The sequence below is a fragment of the Astatotilapia calliptera genome, chromosome 17 (assembly GCF_964374335.1).
Source record: "Astatotilapia calliptera chromosome 17, fAstCal68.1, whole genome shotgun sequence".
In the NCBI taxonomy this organism is placed as follows: Eukaryota; Metazoa; Chordata; class Actinopteri; order Cichliformes; family Cichlidae; genus Astatotilapia; species Astatotilapia calliptera.
Genome location: NC_137438.1, coordinates 4681445 through 4697892, shown reverse-complemented (window position 1 = coordinate 4697892; position 16448 = coordinate 4681445). Strand labels below are relative to the sequence as shown.

At 39.9% G+C, this 16448-nt stretch overlaps 1 protein-coding gene across 1 annotated transcript in view; it reads right to left on the bottom strand.

Moving 5' to 3' along the window:
- Positions 1-15395, bottom strand: part of plxnc1 (plexin C1) — a 35399-nt gene extending 20004 nt beyond the window's left edge. Inside the window, 20 exon segments of the mRNA XM_026146968.2 lie at positions 18-142; positions 227-268; positions 381-484; positions 3607-3705; positions 3822-3930; positions 4805-4969; positions 5061-5231; positions 5376-5484; positions 6645-6824; positions 8492-8625; positions 8746-8787; positions 9242-9317; positions 9493-9595; positions 9859-10024; positions 10103-10208; positions 10283-10383; positions 10458-10592; positions 11981-12103; positions 14351-15364; positions 15366-15395. Coding sequence (XP_026002753.2) covers positions 18-142; positions 227-268; positions 381-484; positions 3607-3705; positions 3822-3930; positions 4805-4969; positions 5061-5231; positions 5376-5484; positions 6645-6824; positions 8492-8625; positions 8746-8787; positions 9242-9317; positions 9493-9595; positions 9859-10024; positions 10103-10208; positions 10283-10383; positions 10458-10592; positions 11981-12103; positions 14351-15364; positions 15366-15395 — 3134 coding nt within the window.
- Between the last annotated feature and the right edge of the window lie 1053 nt (positions 15396-16448).

Sequence of the window (16448 nt, the reverse complement as noted above, 5' to 3'; positions counted from 1 at the left end):
CAGAGTGCCAAACTGACTTGTCTTTGATGGTGAAACTCTTCTCTTCCTCGAGAGCATGCACCATGGAGGTGAGGAAGAGCTGGTCCTGGATCAGCCTGGACAAGCCCTGGCAACACTCATCAAGCTGAATCTTCACCACATCCTGATCATAACATAACATAACATAACGACAGATGGAATGAAACCATGAAAACAACTGCAAACAACAGATGACGTCAAAACTTACCTGACTGATGTCTTTGATACAGGATTCCATCAAAGATTCATTCTGAAAAACAACAACACAGCTCTACTAAACTGACACCAATTGGTAATTTTTCACAGTTCACAGAATAAGCTTGTCACGTATCAGCATTTGGTTTCTTTTGAGCTTCGTTCACCTCAGGAAAAAAGATTCTGGAGGCAAAGTGCTTGAAATCCAGGAAAGGAATTGTTCCAACATTTTCCAGTAGATCAGCGTTTTCTGTCTGCAACTCCACAAAACCTGTGGAAGACACTCCAGTGAAGCTGACTTGATAAACCACAGGCTACGTGCACAAAGTACAAAGCATGAATGTCTATGTTATCAGGTGAAAAGTGAACTTGTGAAGCAGGCAAGTTCTTGCAGGTCACAGAAAAGAGGTAGTGAAAATGTCTAAGTCAGTGCAGTGTTGCAATTCACTGATTAATACAAAAATGGCCACATATGACTGCATCCTATAATGTCATTCTGTTTTACCATCAGCCTTATTAGTGTTATATAACAAAAACCATAAACAGGAACTCTATGTATGCGACACTAAGCAACCTGAAGATAGTGAAGCTGTAAAATACAGGCCAATATGTGGTAAAGTTGAGGCACTTATCACATACGATGAAACGCAGTTCCGATAATTTGGAACTTGCAGAGAACAAGATGCAAATGTGTCCTGGAAGATAATGTTGAAAGATTACAATAGGAAAACTTCAGAGTATAAAACTAAAAATAAATAATGCAAACTTTTTAACAGCTGCTACTTAATTTCTTAGAAGTATTTTAAATGCCAATACTGGCAGGTAAAGCATAAATCCCTATTGCATTATGGACTGCAGGGCAAATGAATACCGAAGCAACCAGGTATACATTTTAAGATTACATGCAAAGGAATTGTAAAAATCAAGAAAACGTTGGTGGTGTATGTGGTATAGTGAGCTCATGGGGTGGTGCTGGATGTCAGAGGGGACACATGATTATGATGGGACTAATGACTCCGTCTCCTTTTATAGTGACAGAGGAGACTGGCGGGAAGGGAGCATGTAGTGGAGGAAACCATGGAGAGAGTTGGTTCCGGGCTACAAGACTGTGCCGGAAATAGAAAGAGTGCTTTTGGTTAAAAATAAAGCTGAAACCATGAGAACTGTACACTGTGTGGGTAGGGTCATTTCACAACTTGCAAACTACAAACACATATCCAAAATAAAAACCTGTTTAAAATGTAAATAAAAACAGAATGCAATTATATGCATATTTCAGATGCCCACATTTTATTCAACAGAAAAGATGCAGGTTGTTAGAGAAATATTAGCTAATTTTTCCCTTTTTTCCAAGTTGACATCAATAATTACTTCCTCCAAACTGTCAGTGTGTCTATTAGATCCCATGTCTAGAAGTCCTAACAATAAATTTACATTTTGATCTTAGATATAATCAATCAATCCAAAAAGAGGAATGGTTTATTTTTTTTAGTCTGAATTCTGAACTCACAGGACAGAAACAACATTAATGAAGATTACAAATGATCTTGTTGTCGAGTCATATCTATGTTTGTCCGGCTAGACCTCAGTGGAGTGTTTAATATTCTTGATCACAATATTTTGTAACAGCGTTTAGACCATGTTGTAGGCATTAAATGTGCTGCGCTGCAGTGGTTTGAATCATATCTAATTTAGGAATTTTCTTCACACACTAAGGTTAATTAAGGAGTTCCACAGAGTTCTGTGTTAGGACCAGTTCTACTAGTCAGTATTATTAGAAGGCATAGCATACATTTTTATTGCTATGCAGATGATAATCAGCTTTATTTGTCTGTGATGTCAGACAGATACCAATTAGTTAAACCACATAAAGAGCTAAAGACATAAACACCTGCAAGACCTCTAATTTCCTGCTTTTAAATTTAGATATACTAAGGACCTTCTTGCTGTTAGACTATGCCATCATGCTGACCATTGACATTTTTAAAACTACAGTAGTACTGAAGTTGTTGTACTCTAACCAGATACTGGTTACCTTCCGTAACACAGTAATCTTAGACTCCGTTTTAACCAGGATATATCTTTCAGTGCAAATATTATATAATGTAAGACCTTCTCAATTTGCACAACATCTCTAACATTAGAAACATCGTGTTTCATGCTTGCAGTTCATACATTTATTACTTCTAGGCTGGACTACTGTAATTCATGATTATGTCAGGTAAGGCCTTCCCTGAACATTTCAACAAGACAATGCTAAACTGCATACTGGGTCTATAACAACAGCACGACTTCAAGGTATAAAAATTCACTTTAGTTGATGAATTGGCCCGACTGCAGTCCAGACCTTTTACAATCATTCATCTATTGATACAGAACCTCAAACTGACATATTTAAATTAATTATATTTCATCTGTCCACGGCGGTTATTTCTAAAACTGCCCCAAGTAGTTTGAATGTGGTTTTGCAAATGTAACTTTTCTGGTAACTTTGTTTTTGTGGTGACTCTTCACATAGACCTCACTTCCTTTTAATGTTGCACAACTGTGGAAAATTTATTTCCTCTGTCAGATAAACCTTTCTGAAGCGGACAGTGCAAAATATTTCTTATGTGCTTGTGAGGCACATCCACAGAGGGGCACACAGACCTCTACTAGCTAGGTAATAACAATAATAATGGATTGCATTTATATAGCGCTTTTCAAGGCACCCAAAGTGCTTTACAATGCCACTATTCATTCTCTCTCACATTCGCTCACTGGTGGAGGCAGCTACAGTTGTAGCCACAGTTGCCCTGGGGCAGACTGACAGAAGCGAGGCTGCCATATCACGCCATCGGCCCCTCCGGCCAACACCAGTAGGCGGTAGGTGAAGTGTCTTGCCCAAGGACACAACGACCAGGACAGAGAGCCTGGGGATCCAACCGGCGACCTTCCGGTTACAGATACGCTTCCCAACCCCCTGAGCCACAGTCGCCCCAAGGTAATGGCACCCTGACTAACATTTGGTACTAGGAAGAAATCATTGGACTCATTGTCAACCTGTGCTGGGGCAGTGGGTCCTAGGTTCCTCATGGTACATGACAATGTCTGGCCTCATGAGCAGGCAGCTCACAGAGGATGAAGGAATTGATACCATTGACTAACCCCTATACACGCCTGCCCGAAATCCAACAGAACACCTCTGGGACATTATGTTTCAGTTGATCAAACAATGGAGAATACGAATACTTGCATACATTCATAATACTGTACATCATCCAGTCCATATCATTATAGATATCCAGCATGATTTTTTTTCCTTGCACTGACATGCATTTTAAAAGCTTTTCTTTAATTTTCGAGCAGTATAAATTGTACATCAAAGTGATGCTGTGAGATTTTGTGACTGACCTTGTCTGATGTCATTCCTGATGTTGAGCTCAAGGTCTTCCACAAACTTGTTCATCTCATCAGCGAGCCTCTGCTGTTGTCTTTGGTAGAATAACGCCACTGCAACAAGATTATAGCGCAATGCAAAAGAATGGTATGGTTGTTAAAGAGTTGACCTGCACATCCTTTTATAGGCTGGTTAGGGACTAAAATTCACTTCTAAATTGTGTTCTTACCAGTAATAATGGCTGGTATCAGCAGCAGGACAAGGATCAGCATCGGAAAATAAGAAACTCCAGATTTATCTTTATTTTCCAGTGTGACAGATTTGTCTCCGTATTTTATCTATGAAAAACCCCAAAACAAACAAACAAAAAAACAAAAACAAATCACATACAGCATACTATACTGGGAAAAAGGCCTTGCATGTTTACATACTGGATTTTTCTTTGTTTTTTGCCACACATTGCATTAGTTATAGTTTGCAAGCTCCATATTGGGTTCCAGTTTGTTGTCAGAACTATATGCAATAAAAAAAATAATATAAACAAGGTGCTGGAAACATTCCCCACAGAGTCAATACTGAGCTGATATTATCACCCAGTTGCTGCAAATTCCACCATAATAGTCTGTGCAAACTGTTGCCCCAGTTTCCTGTTCTTAGCTGATAGGAGTGGGGTGCTCTGCTGCTGTACCCCAACTGCTTCAAGGTTCAGAGATGCTCGTCATCATACTTCATTGTAATGAGTGTTTTATTGAGCTACTGTTGTCTTCCTAACAACACTCTGGCCATTCCCCTCTGATCTCTAACATCAACATGGCATTTTCCACCAAGCAACCTTCAGCTCACTGCATATTTTCTCTTTGCCAGTCCATTTTCTCTAAACCCTAAAAGTGATGTTGGAAAATCCTAGTAGATCAGCAGTTTATGAAATACTCAGACCAGCCTGTCTAGCCTGAACAACCATGTCACATTCAGAGTTACACTGAGCTTGAATTTCAGCTGTTCAGCTTTACCATGATATTATTGGTAGGAGGGTTGCATTTACGAGCAGGTTAACAAGTATACCTAATGAATTCTATGTGAAAACATTCTCAGTACAATTTTAATTCCTATTTTACTGTACTAAAATACTGAAATGTTTCTACTGCCAGAATGAAACTGACATTACATCTCCACACAACTATTTGGTTTGGTTAACATGAAAGAAATATTTACCAATAATTGTTGAAATTCAGGGTTGGTTGAGCTTTTAATCTCACAGGTGAAAGAGTCAATGTTGTCACTGGTTTCTTTGGCTTCCATGGTGCAATTTTTTGGCTTGTCTTCAACGCCCCACACTGATAACTCATCTATCGTCATCTCCAGCTTGTCTGTTTTTTTCTAAATGAAGAAAAACAAAGGCTACATTTCAATGAACTGATGCCACACATACATATGTATGATAAAAAAAAAAAAGTATATTTAAAAATACCTGAATGGTGATGTGCACATCTTTCCCTGTCCTTGTGGCTGTGAAGCTAGTAAACTCAGGGTCTGGATAGTACGAGAGTTTTCTGGAGCAGGTCAAGGTTTCATTGGCTACTTTCAAATACACAGTACTGCTAGAAATGCTCAGAGCTGCAGGTGAATCATAGGTGAGATTCTGCAATGAAATTAAATGTACACAAAAGACAACACGACGTGACCAAAACAGCACGCAACATCACATATTCAGACACACTGTAATTTATAATTTTTGATATAACATGGCTGGTTAACTTAAACAGTAATAGAAGGTGTAATGTACCTGAGAGCTGATGTATCTGGGAAGTCTGACCTCCTGCATTGTGGGGCTGTGCATGACCCCTTCAACAAAGTTAAGATGGGACCCAGTGAGTGTGATCTTCCTCTTCCCACTGCAGGACACAGAGCACCAGAGAACATTTAAAATGTCTGTGTTTGTCTTTAACTGTATCAATCTTAAAATCTCTCAGTTTTAGTTGACTTATGTTGGCATAAAGCTGAATACATACCATTAAGAAACCAATGCCTAGGTAAAGATTGGTGCTTTAAACAAACTCTTAAATAAAATGGGGTTCCTTTTTAAGGTGAAAAAAGAAACTGAGATGACAGAATTTCCTTTTTCAGTTGCAACTAAAAGTGGAAGTAGCCTTATAGCAAAATACTTTTTTTGGGAAGTGGCTCTCTTTCCCCATCAGATGACCCAGAACGGTTTCTCTGCTGCTTCCTAGAATAAATCTCAAAAATACGATTTAAGTTACTGTCAAAGCAGCAGGTCTTGACTCAAAAATAGTTCTGCTGAAATTTTGTCACGATTCACTACTGTTGCTTTAGCTAATTTATTGATGACAACACATTACATGTGTCACTTTAACTGTGTTGTAGCATCAGTGGAGTACTCAGTACCTCTGTACCTCTGAGCTGCATCGACAAACGCTTGTAAAGGAGAAGGCTAAAATCCTAAACAGATAGAAAGCTTTCTTCATCACTGTGTCATGTTTATTTAATGGTACCTTTGGTTCATTGGTGGATTTGGAGACAGTGTGACATCAGCCAAAGTCTTAGTATTTAAAAATAAAGCCTATGTTCAATAAGGAAGATCTGTAATTACTCATGTGCCTGCTTTCCTGGCAGCTCTGCTGTGAGTCGATTTCTTTACATTGCCTTCACTTTCACATTCTGTTATTTTCTTGCCTACCTGCTCCGAGCCATTCAGCCTCCCCCTCTCTATCATTTCAGCCTTATAGGTTCTTATTTGTGGATCCTGCCACCTCCTCATCTCCATCTCATTGTGTACAATCAGAGCCCCATCTAAACCACCAATTTCATCTTCACCACCACTAACACCTGGACTCCAGAGAGTCCTGTCCTAACTCGTAACTGGGATTCTCTTCTACCATGATGGGTATTAGAGTTCCAATTATATCTCAATATATCATGTTCAGTTTCACATCTCTGCTTATTGAACATTATAAGTTGTTTTAAAGTGTATATCTAAAAGAGATCCGTCATAACTTTAATGTGTTATTTGGAGGTTTCAGTAGAAAAAATGCACCTGATCCAGCTGCTGCTTGGAGTAATATTGGTGCATGATGGTAATGAGCTGTAGGTGATTTTAGCTTTGCCATGGCAATGACCATCTGGGAGGAGAAGACATACGTTGACCACGCCTTTGATATTTGAACTGGGAATGTGGAACGTCAGACTGAAACCAGTGTTGCCCCAAACAGAAGATCTGACCAGAACACACACAGACACAGAAAAAAAATCACTGACATTATCATGATACTCATAAACTGAAAACAGACAAAAGCTGAGTATCAAAATTTTCAACAACATAACTAAATGCCAGTCTAAACTACCAAAGTATGTGTTTTGTAGTTTTTTCAAAGTTACTTTTATTGTGATAAAAGAAAAAACCCTCAAAAACCCGAAGAAGAAGATCATTAATTAAAACAGAAGAAACCCCAAAACAAAACAGTGAAAATAATTTACGTTAAATTCCTTAAATCCTAAAATAGGACAGTGAGCTTTAGTTTCAGGGTTTACTCTCAGTTGGTCTGTCTGAGAACAATGCTGAGAAAACATTTGTGCTGTTTTTACTTCAAACATTTAATCTATATTTCAGTATGAGTGGTGTTTCCCTGGAATAATCTCTAGATTTTACTGTGTGCTTTGTATCCAAAGCACAAACTATCAGTTGTGCATTAGTTGTGTGTAAAGTAGTGATGGGATTTCCGGCTCTTTTTAGAGAACTGGCTCTTTTGGCTCCGCTCACTAAAAAGAGCCGGCTCTTTCGGCTCCGAACCGGCTCTTCAGGTTGTTTTGTTGCTTTAATTGATTTATTATTAACAATAATATAAAATTATGCACAAAAGGAATTACTAATGTAAAAAAAAAGTGGCTTTATTTATATATGTTTATATATAAATATATGTGGTGGCCCCTAGAGACAAAACACGTACAAACTCCAAAACACATTTCTAGCGTTAACTGAACTTCCAAAACAGAGCTACCTAGATCACTTAAATTACATAATTGAAAGCATGAAAGCATATGTGTATTGTTTGTGTATTTATACACAAGCACTCATATATATTCAAATAATTAAAAAAAAAAGTTCATTTACCTGTTACTACCACACACCAAATCCAGTCGTTCCTAATTGCTGGCTTGTGTAGCCACTAGGTAACAAAAGCTCAACACTGCGCCTAGCATCCTGGAGCACTTCTGTTGTCTTTTGTTTTGGAGTTTTTACGTGTTTTGGAGTTTGTACGTGCTTTGTCTCTAGGGGCCACCGTAAATATACTTTTATTTATTCACTCCACATAAAATGTAATAAATAAAATGTAATACAAAAATCAACTAGTCACAGTACAACTTTTAACTATTTAAATTTTCAGCTTTTTCCTTTTAAACAAATTTAAAATGAAACAACACAAAACACTGCAAACCATAACACCATTAAATATAAATTAAAATATGAAAACAAAAAGAAGATGCACATTCTTTGTTATATAGGCCTGCATGAATAAACTTTCTGAACCCTTTAACATCCACAACTGAAAATAGTTGTGGATGATTACTATACCTTTCTAATGTGACGTTGTTGTCCCTGGCTCTCTTTCTCTCTTTCCCTCCCGGTCTGTTCCTGCGCTACTGCGAGTGTAACTACCACCCCTCCCCCCTCATCCCAGCGGAAAGCACAAGGCTCGCGTGCGGAGTGAAGCGGAAAAAAAGTGCGAGAGAGAGAGATGGTGTGAGAGAGAGAGGGTGAGAGAAGGGATAAACAAAAAAACACGGCTTGCAATAAGGAGCCGGCTCGCGTTGTTCACGTCAAAGAGCCGGCTCTAAGAGCCATTTCGTTCGCGAGTGACACATCACTAGTGTAAAGTGACTCACTCTTTTGGAGTACAGTCAGTATCGGCCTGCATCCTCACTGCAGTCACATTATCGAGGTTACGACCTGACAGCACTGCGTGGTTTCTACCGTAGAAAGACACCACACTGGGAGTGATGGAGGAGATCTCTGGGATCTGACAGTAAGACAAAAAATGATCAGCTTTAATCCACGGCCATCAGCTGATGTTGGAAGCTTTGAACACGAATAAGGTGTCAGAGGAACAATGAGTTTGAGGACTGAGGTTCAGACTCACAGAGAAGTTCTTCCCAGACTGCACATTTTGGCAAACGCTGTCCTGCAGGAGGAAGCAGAGGGAATCAATATGGCAGGTTTACTGTCATTGTCTAAAGAAACTATGTAGGACTGATGAGAATGGAAGTTCTGTCTTATTTACAAGGAAAGAATTTAATCACGATTTTTGTCAAGCAACTGAATTGGTATTTGTGAGTTGTCATAATCACTTAACATATTATTGCATATAATATTGCTGCTTTTGAGAAGCAATAGATATTTGAACATTAGACCAACCCACCCTTAATAATGATTGAAAAATCTCAAAAGTAATATAAACTTAAAGTGGAAGACTTAATTATATGATAAGATAGACTTTCTTATTCCCAAAAGTAGATTTAAAAAAGATACATCAAAATAGCCTAAACATGTAGAATGGTATCAGCGAAATAAAATTAAAACAAATATGTTAATGAGGAAAAACCTGAACTAGGTAAACTAAAGGCATGAATTATTACATTGATCTCTGTTTGATCGGCCCAGGAACATCTGTTTGTGTTCCATCCACAACCAGCTTTGATGCACTGCTGACACCTGAAGAGAAACAATTACATATTAGTGTTGAAATCATCAAGAAAACGATAATGTCCAAAAATACAACATAAAACAAAGAGACTCCTCAGTAGTAATACATTTTACTTGGTGATGACACATAATGTTGTGTTATTAGTGATCCATCTTCATAATCTTTATAATTGATTGGACTTACAAGACTGAACTTGGTGGTCCACTGATGTCAGAGCAGTTAGTCAACCTCAGCTGTTCTGACAGTTGTGTTGAACCAAGTCTAAATTTCACTGTGACATGCAGACCTGTTAAATAAAATAAATAAATAAAAAAAACACGATCAGTGTCATAGCCTTCAATTGCTAATTTTTAGACATATATGTTTAATGAGTTGCAACAGTTTGTAATAACGAACAGCTCAGATTTGTCAACTAGTAAAGAATATTTCATCTGTCAGAGTCAGCTCTGTAATGTTTCTATTTTGCTTTTTGGGAAGTGTTGCAGATCAGTAAGCAGGTCTGACTGCAAAGTATTTCATTCGTTGGATTATTTATGAAAACTCACTGACCATCAGCAGGAAGTGTACGATCAGACAGGATGCAGGTGCATTGTGGGAACTGTGGAGGAGGGTTATTCAAAGCACAAATCGAGCTGGACCTTGCAGTGAACTGACAGGTAAAGTTGGACGACACTTCCTGGCCCACAGTCAAGTGTGTGTGGATTTTTAGTAAAATCTGAAAATGAAGAACATGTGTGAGAAATACCTGAAAGCCACAAATGATTGCAGTCCCGACTGTGTTTGTAAGCTGTACCTGTCCGTTTGTGTCCTTTTCAACTTTGTGGGAAATCATTTTGTGCTGGGACTCATCAGGAATGGACAGCCAGTCTGAATCTGTGCAGTCATCTTCAAATGTGCAGCTAGGAGAAGAAGGAGAAATGATCACCAAGTTCAGAATAGTTTGGAGACATCAGCTGCATGTTGTTTCTCTCACCTGCTTTTAGAGCCACACCAACCACAGTATGGATCCTGTGCAGACCAACACTCCTGCACACTTGTGTACGTGCTGCACTTTGACACAGGAACTCGCCTTATCTAGAACAACAAACACTTTAAAATGCAGCACAGGTACATGTGACATTAAGATAATCAGTAAATAATTTAAGTACCTGGTTTCTAAATGGCACATACACATGTTTATGACCCACTGGATCCAGATGTAATTTGGGAAACACTTTGCGATCATCACTTGTCCTGTAGAGCACCGTGGGACAGGCAGCGTGATAGTTCCTGTCCACAGACAGCTGACAACAAGAATTTGTGAAAATAAGAATTCACGTTTTTATGTTTAATGAACATTTCAATTGCTTATTTTTCTCTGACCACTATCTTCCAAATGAAAGGCTGTTTATTTTAAGTTTTCCCTCATTCATAAGAAGCTCTTATGTGTTTGTGCTGCTTGGATTCAGTGTCATGCTGATATCTGCTGTATATGTTGTGAAACAGTCGGTATTTCTTATCTGTAAAACAAACTTTCCGACTTAATCACAAACTGTGATCAAAGAGTCGATATGACCGAAAAAAATCAAACCATGACAACATCCCTCTCAGCTTGTTTCTCTATCTCTTGCTCTCGTCATATTCAATAAAATACTTGTTGAAGCTTTTTGAGCTTTCAGGGTCACAGCTCTCATCTCTCCACTCCACAAACAAAACCTTGCAGTGTGTGAACAGATGAACTCACAGTGAGACTAAGAGCACACAAAGAAGCTACAGGGACCACAAGTGACTGCAGTTTGCAGCAGACTTCAACAATGAAATAAAATGAGACTAGTTCAAATAAGCAAGCTAAAAAATCATGAATAATTTGCCTCTTAAAAAGTTTTGGTTTTTATTTATCTTGGGTCAACGGTTGTGTTAGGTTTGTAGCTTGAACCTATTCGCTGGAACGTTAAGACAATATAATTACACTGCAAGCAAGACGCAAGTAGGCAAACTTCTTCATGGTACTCGTGCACGGGAGAGAACCGGACAACCGCTTGACTCCAGTTGGTCTCGTCCGTTCTCCCATACACTGTCCTTTTATTGAGGTTACATGAATATGCATAGGTTCATTAACATACGACGTCTACATACAAACAAAGAGTACCTTGCCTGTGTGTGTGTGTGTGTGTGTGTGTGGGGACTGCTGATCAAAGGGTCAAACATCCTTGGTCAGGAAGAGGGTAGCCTCCCCCTCACCCTAGATGGTTCATCCTAGATAACACGGTGAGGAAGTCCTGCAGTTCATCTAAACAAAGAGCACCTAGACTAGAACAGACGTAGCTACGTTAATCCTACCATAAAACAATAAGACACGGTATGACCTCTCATGCTCCCAAAGTGCTGTCTAATACACACAAAGTTTGCAGACTATCAAGGATCAAAACCTCTACCAATCTACAACTAATTACAAAACTCTAAGCATATATAAGTAAATATTTCTAAGCATAAATGACAATCAACAATACAAATCTAACAGGTTGTTCGTGATTTTATGAATAGATGCTAATTCAACAAATATATTTTGGTGACAGAACTATCTTTCATGTTTGTTTCATGTGAGGAAGCCAGTGCATTTCAGGATGATGAAATGGCATCTTAAAATCAGGCTGGTAAACTAAGTACTTTAGATGTTTCATTTCATACACACCTTAATGAGCTGGCCGTCTCCTGTCCCAATGAAGAAAACCATCCAGCCTCTCTGCCTCACTGCCAGCACAGAGGTCATGTAGCTGTGCCTGAAGAGGACTGCCTTAGGTTTTAGGATCTTTGGCTGAGAAACAAACACACTGATCATCAAATCTGATATTGTAGATATGTTAAGATTAGAACTTTTTCTGATGATGATCAGAAAAAGGTCCCACATATGTTTAGGCCCCAGAGTTCAGTGCTACACCCCTGCTCTCAACTACATATTCAAATAGTGATGAAGTCAAACATCATTCAGTGAAACTCAGTTTGTCTGTCACATGCACCAGCAGACATACCAGCAGCTTAAATAATTCAGACTCCTTTTTCTTGTGTCTTCAGTAAAACTTTAGAATTTCTTTGATTTTGTGTGTGTGTGTGTGTATATATATATATATATATATATATATATATATATATATATATATATATATATATACAGTGGGGCAAAAAAGTATTTAGTCAGCCACCGATTGTGCAAGTTCCCCCACCTAAAATGATGACAGAGGTCAGTAATTTGCACCAGAGGTACACTTCAACTGTGAGAGACAGAATGTGAAAAAAAATAAAAAAAATCCATGAATCCACATGGTAGGATTTGTAAAGAATTTATTCGTAAATCAGGGTGGAAAATAAGTATTTGGTCAATAACAAAAATACAACTCAATACTTTGTAACATAACCTTTGTTGGCAATAACAGAGGTCAAACGTTTACTATAGGTCTTTACCAGGTTTGCACACACAGTAGCTGGTATTTTGGCCCATTCCTCCATGCAGATCTTCTCGAGAGCAGTGATGTTTTGGGGCTGTCGCCGAGCAACACGGACTTTCAACTCCCGCCACTATATGGGGCGGGAGTTGAGGTCTGGAGACTGGCTAGGCCACTCCAGGACTTTCAAATGCTTCTTACGGAGCCACTCCTTTGTTGCCCGGGCGGTGTGTTTTGGATCATTGTCATGTTGGAAGACCCAGCCTCGTTTCATCTTCAAAGTTCTCACTGATGGAAGGAGGTTTTGGCTCAAAATCTCACGATACATGGCCCCATTCATTCTGTCCTTAACACGGATCAGTCGTCCTGTCCCCTTGGCAGAAAAACAGCCCCATAGCATGATGTTTCCACCCCCATGCTTCACAGTAGGTATGGTGTTCTTGGGATGCAACTCAGTATTCTTCTTCCTCCAAACACGACGAGTTGAGTTTATACCAAAAAGTTCTACTTTGGTTTCATCTGACCACATGACATTCTCCCAATCCTCTGCTGTATCATCCATGTGCTCTCTGGCAAACTTCAGACGGGCCTGGACATGCACTGGCTTCAGCAGCGGAACACGTCTGGCACTGCGGGATTTGATTCCCTGCCGTTGTAGTGTGTTACTGATGGTGACCTTTGTTACTTTGGTCCCAGCTCTCTGCAGGTCATTCACCAGGTCCCCCCGTGTGGTTCTGGGATCTTTGCTCACCGTTCTCATGATCATTTTGACCCCACGGGATGAGATCTTGCGTGGAGCCCCAGATCGAGGGAGATTATCAGTGGTCTTGTATGTCTTCCATTTTCTGATGATTGCTCCCACAGTTGATTTTTTTCACACCAAGCTGCTTGCCTATTGTAGATTCACTCTTCCCAGTCTGGTGCAGGTCTACAATACTTTTCCTGGTGTCCTTCGAAAGCTCTTTGGTCTTGGCCATGGCGGCGTTTGGAGTCTGACTGTTTGAGGCTGTGGACAGGTGTCTTTTATACAGATGATGAGTTCAAACAGGTGCCATTCATACAGGTAACGAGTGGGGGACAGAAAAGCTTCTTCCAGAAGACGTTACAGGTCTGTGAGAGCCAGAGATTTTCCTTGTTTGAGGTGACCAAATACTTATTTTCCACCCTGATTTACGAATAAATTCTTTACAAATCCTACCATGTGGATTCATGGATTTTTTTTTCACATTCTGTCTCTCACAGTTGAAGTGTACCTCTGGTGCAAATTACTGACCTCTGTCATCATTTTAAGTGGGGGAACTTGCACAATCGGTGGCTGACTAAATACTTTTTTGCCCCACTGTATATATATATATATATATATATATATATATATATATATATATATGTAAGGGTTTTTTATGGGAAAGTTTGAGCCTAACATTAACTGTTTATGTGAAGTAGCAGACTGAGTCTGAATCGATTGATGTTTCTAGTTTTGTGACCACACTGTGTGATAAAGTAATCTGCCTCTCTGTGAACATTTTGCTTTCATGATTGTCCACATGAAAATGTGGAGGCACAGATGGAAACTACATTCAGGAACCATTCAGAACATGTTTAGAAGTTATACAGCGACCCACCGTCACTTCTGATGGCACAGAGGTGTAGAAGTCTGGATCTCTGTCGGTGTTCCTGCTGTAATCAGGGCTGATGTCAAACACCATCAGCTTGGTGTCGGTATCTCCTCCATCAACACTGAACACGCCGCTCCAAAGCACCGGCTGCTCCCCCGGGATGACCGAGGAGGCCACGAGTCTGCTGCTGTCACCGTCAGAGACACTGAGAGTCGCGCCCCGCAGAGACTTGAGTGTATCAGTTTTGCTTTTTTCGCCTTTGAGCCAAATGAGACGGACTCTGTTTGTTTGAGCTGAGAGCGCGTTGGAGAACAGATAGATGGTTGAATTAAGCTGAAACCCGTCAACAAACTCCACATCACCTTTACTTGTGATCTGAGGTGTGCCTGAAGCTCTATCAGTTATAGAAAATATACCTCCACCTTGTTTGTTATCTGTATTTTGAAGGTTGATAGTCTTCTGATTGATACCACACTTGTTGTTTTCGGGCTTTTCTCTGTTTTGTTGGATCGCGGTCAGAATGTAAGTGTCAGTCTGAGTTTTCTTCTTCACATCCACCAGAAAGCTGACTGACCTGCTGCTGCTTTTCAGAGGTCCCACCTGGATGTGTTCTCTGTACAGAAGGTTGGAGATGTTCTTCAGGTCCAGAACCTCGCAGTAACTGCAGTCATCGTCAGTCACACCGCAGCTGATCAGAGAGTCATTGCTTGTAAAAGGCAACAACACGTTGATGCTGAAAGTTGCGTTCCCCCCAGCTGTGTCAGAAACCCGGTGAAACTGCACATCATCCTGCTGGTTTCCGGTCTTTATTATTCCCCTCTGGGTCAGACTGTTGATCAGAGTCAGGTCGTGGCTCAGCTGGTAGAGCTTCTCCTCTGTGGCGATGTAAACCGTGTTGGAGGTCATGGCGAATTGGCGGATGTTTCCATCAAAGGTAAAGCCTCCATCCTCCTCCTGGCACAGACCCAGTTTTCCCCAGAGAACAGAAAGCAGAGCGAGCAGCAGGATCATCTTGTAGCAGCAGTGATACTTGTGCCTGAGACACCGTCATGCACTGAGGGTCTGCATGGCACTCTGCTCTGAGACACAGTGCCTCTAAACTCGTGCGTAAAAGCGCAGTGCGCCTCTGCTGAAAAGAGAAGTGTTGAAAGTGGAAGGAAGCACGCCCAGTTAATAGAAAAATCCGATTTTAATTTTAGGATTTAACATCATTAATATTTTCCCTCAGCTGTTTTCTTCACTTTCTGCCATCTTCTCAAGTCTGTACAGTTTAGTGTGACAGCAGAACCTGAACAAAATCTAAACAGTGACAGCACTCAGCGAATGAGAAAGCGTTTGTTGAACCTTCAGTAAGTTGTTACACACTGAAGGACGACAATGTTCATCCAGGTGCACACTGAGGTTTATTAATCTGAAACATACCTGAATAATAGTTCTGCGTTACTGTTGACTTCCATTACCACGACAGACCTGTGTTACTTTTGTAAGAGATGACTTTGCCAGTCTTTTATTTGTGTGATCTGCCACCTACTGGAGAAACTCAGTAGGTGGCAGATCGCCACCTACTATCACCTTAGAGCCACGTCAGGTGAGAGCAAATGAGCTTTTTCATCTGTACTATGATGTCAAAGGATACACACTGTATGACTTTAATAAAGACAGAATATTTTAATTCGATGTGTTTCTATCTAATTTGAACTTTGCATCAGCTGAGCACAGGTCCACTGATCCCTGCAAAACACACACAACTTCCTACAAGTCCTAATGACAGAACAACAAAGGCGACATCCAGTGTCAGCTCTGGGAAGTTACTTTCTCATGTTTCTGGCATCCGTTAAATTATCACCCACCAAAATATGAAAATATGACTTCTTCTACTCTAACAAAAACCACCAGATTGTTATATAATAACAAAAATTTGATTCATTCTTATTTCTGATGCTAGTCTGAACAAAGTGTTGGTCATAATACAACTGTGAAAATGTCCCACTCTGTGCTACCACTGTGGAAACAATATGAGTTTAATGTTGACAGTGTTGCTGTAAGACAGGTCTGTTCTATAGTACTTTGGATAAGTTGGAGAGATCTTCTCAAATTTGAGCTC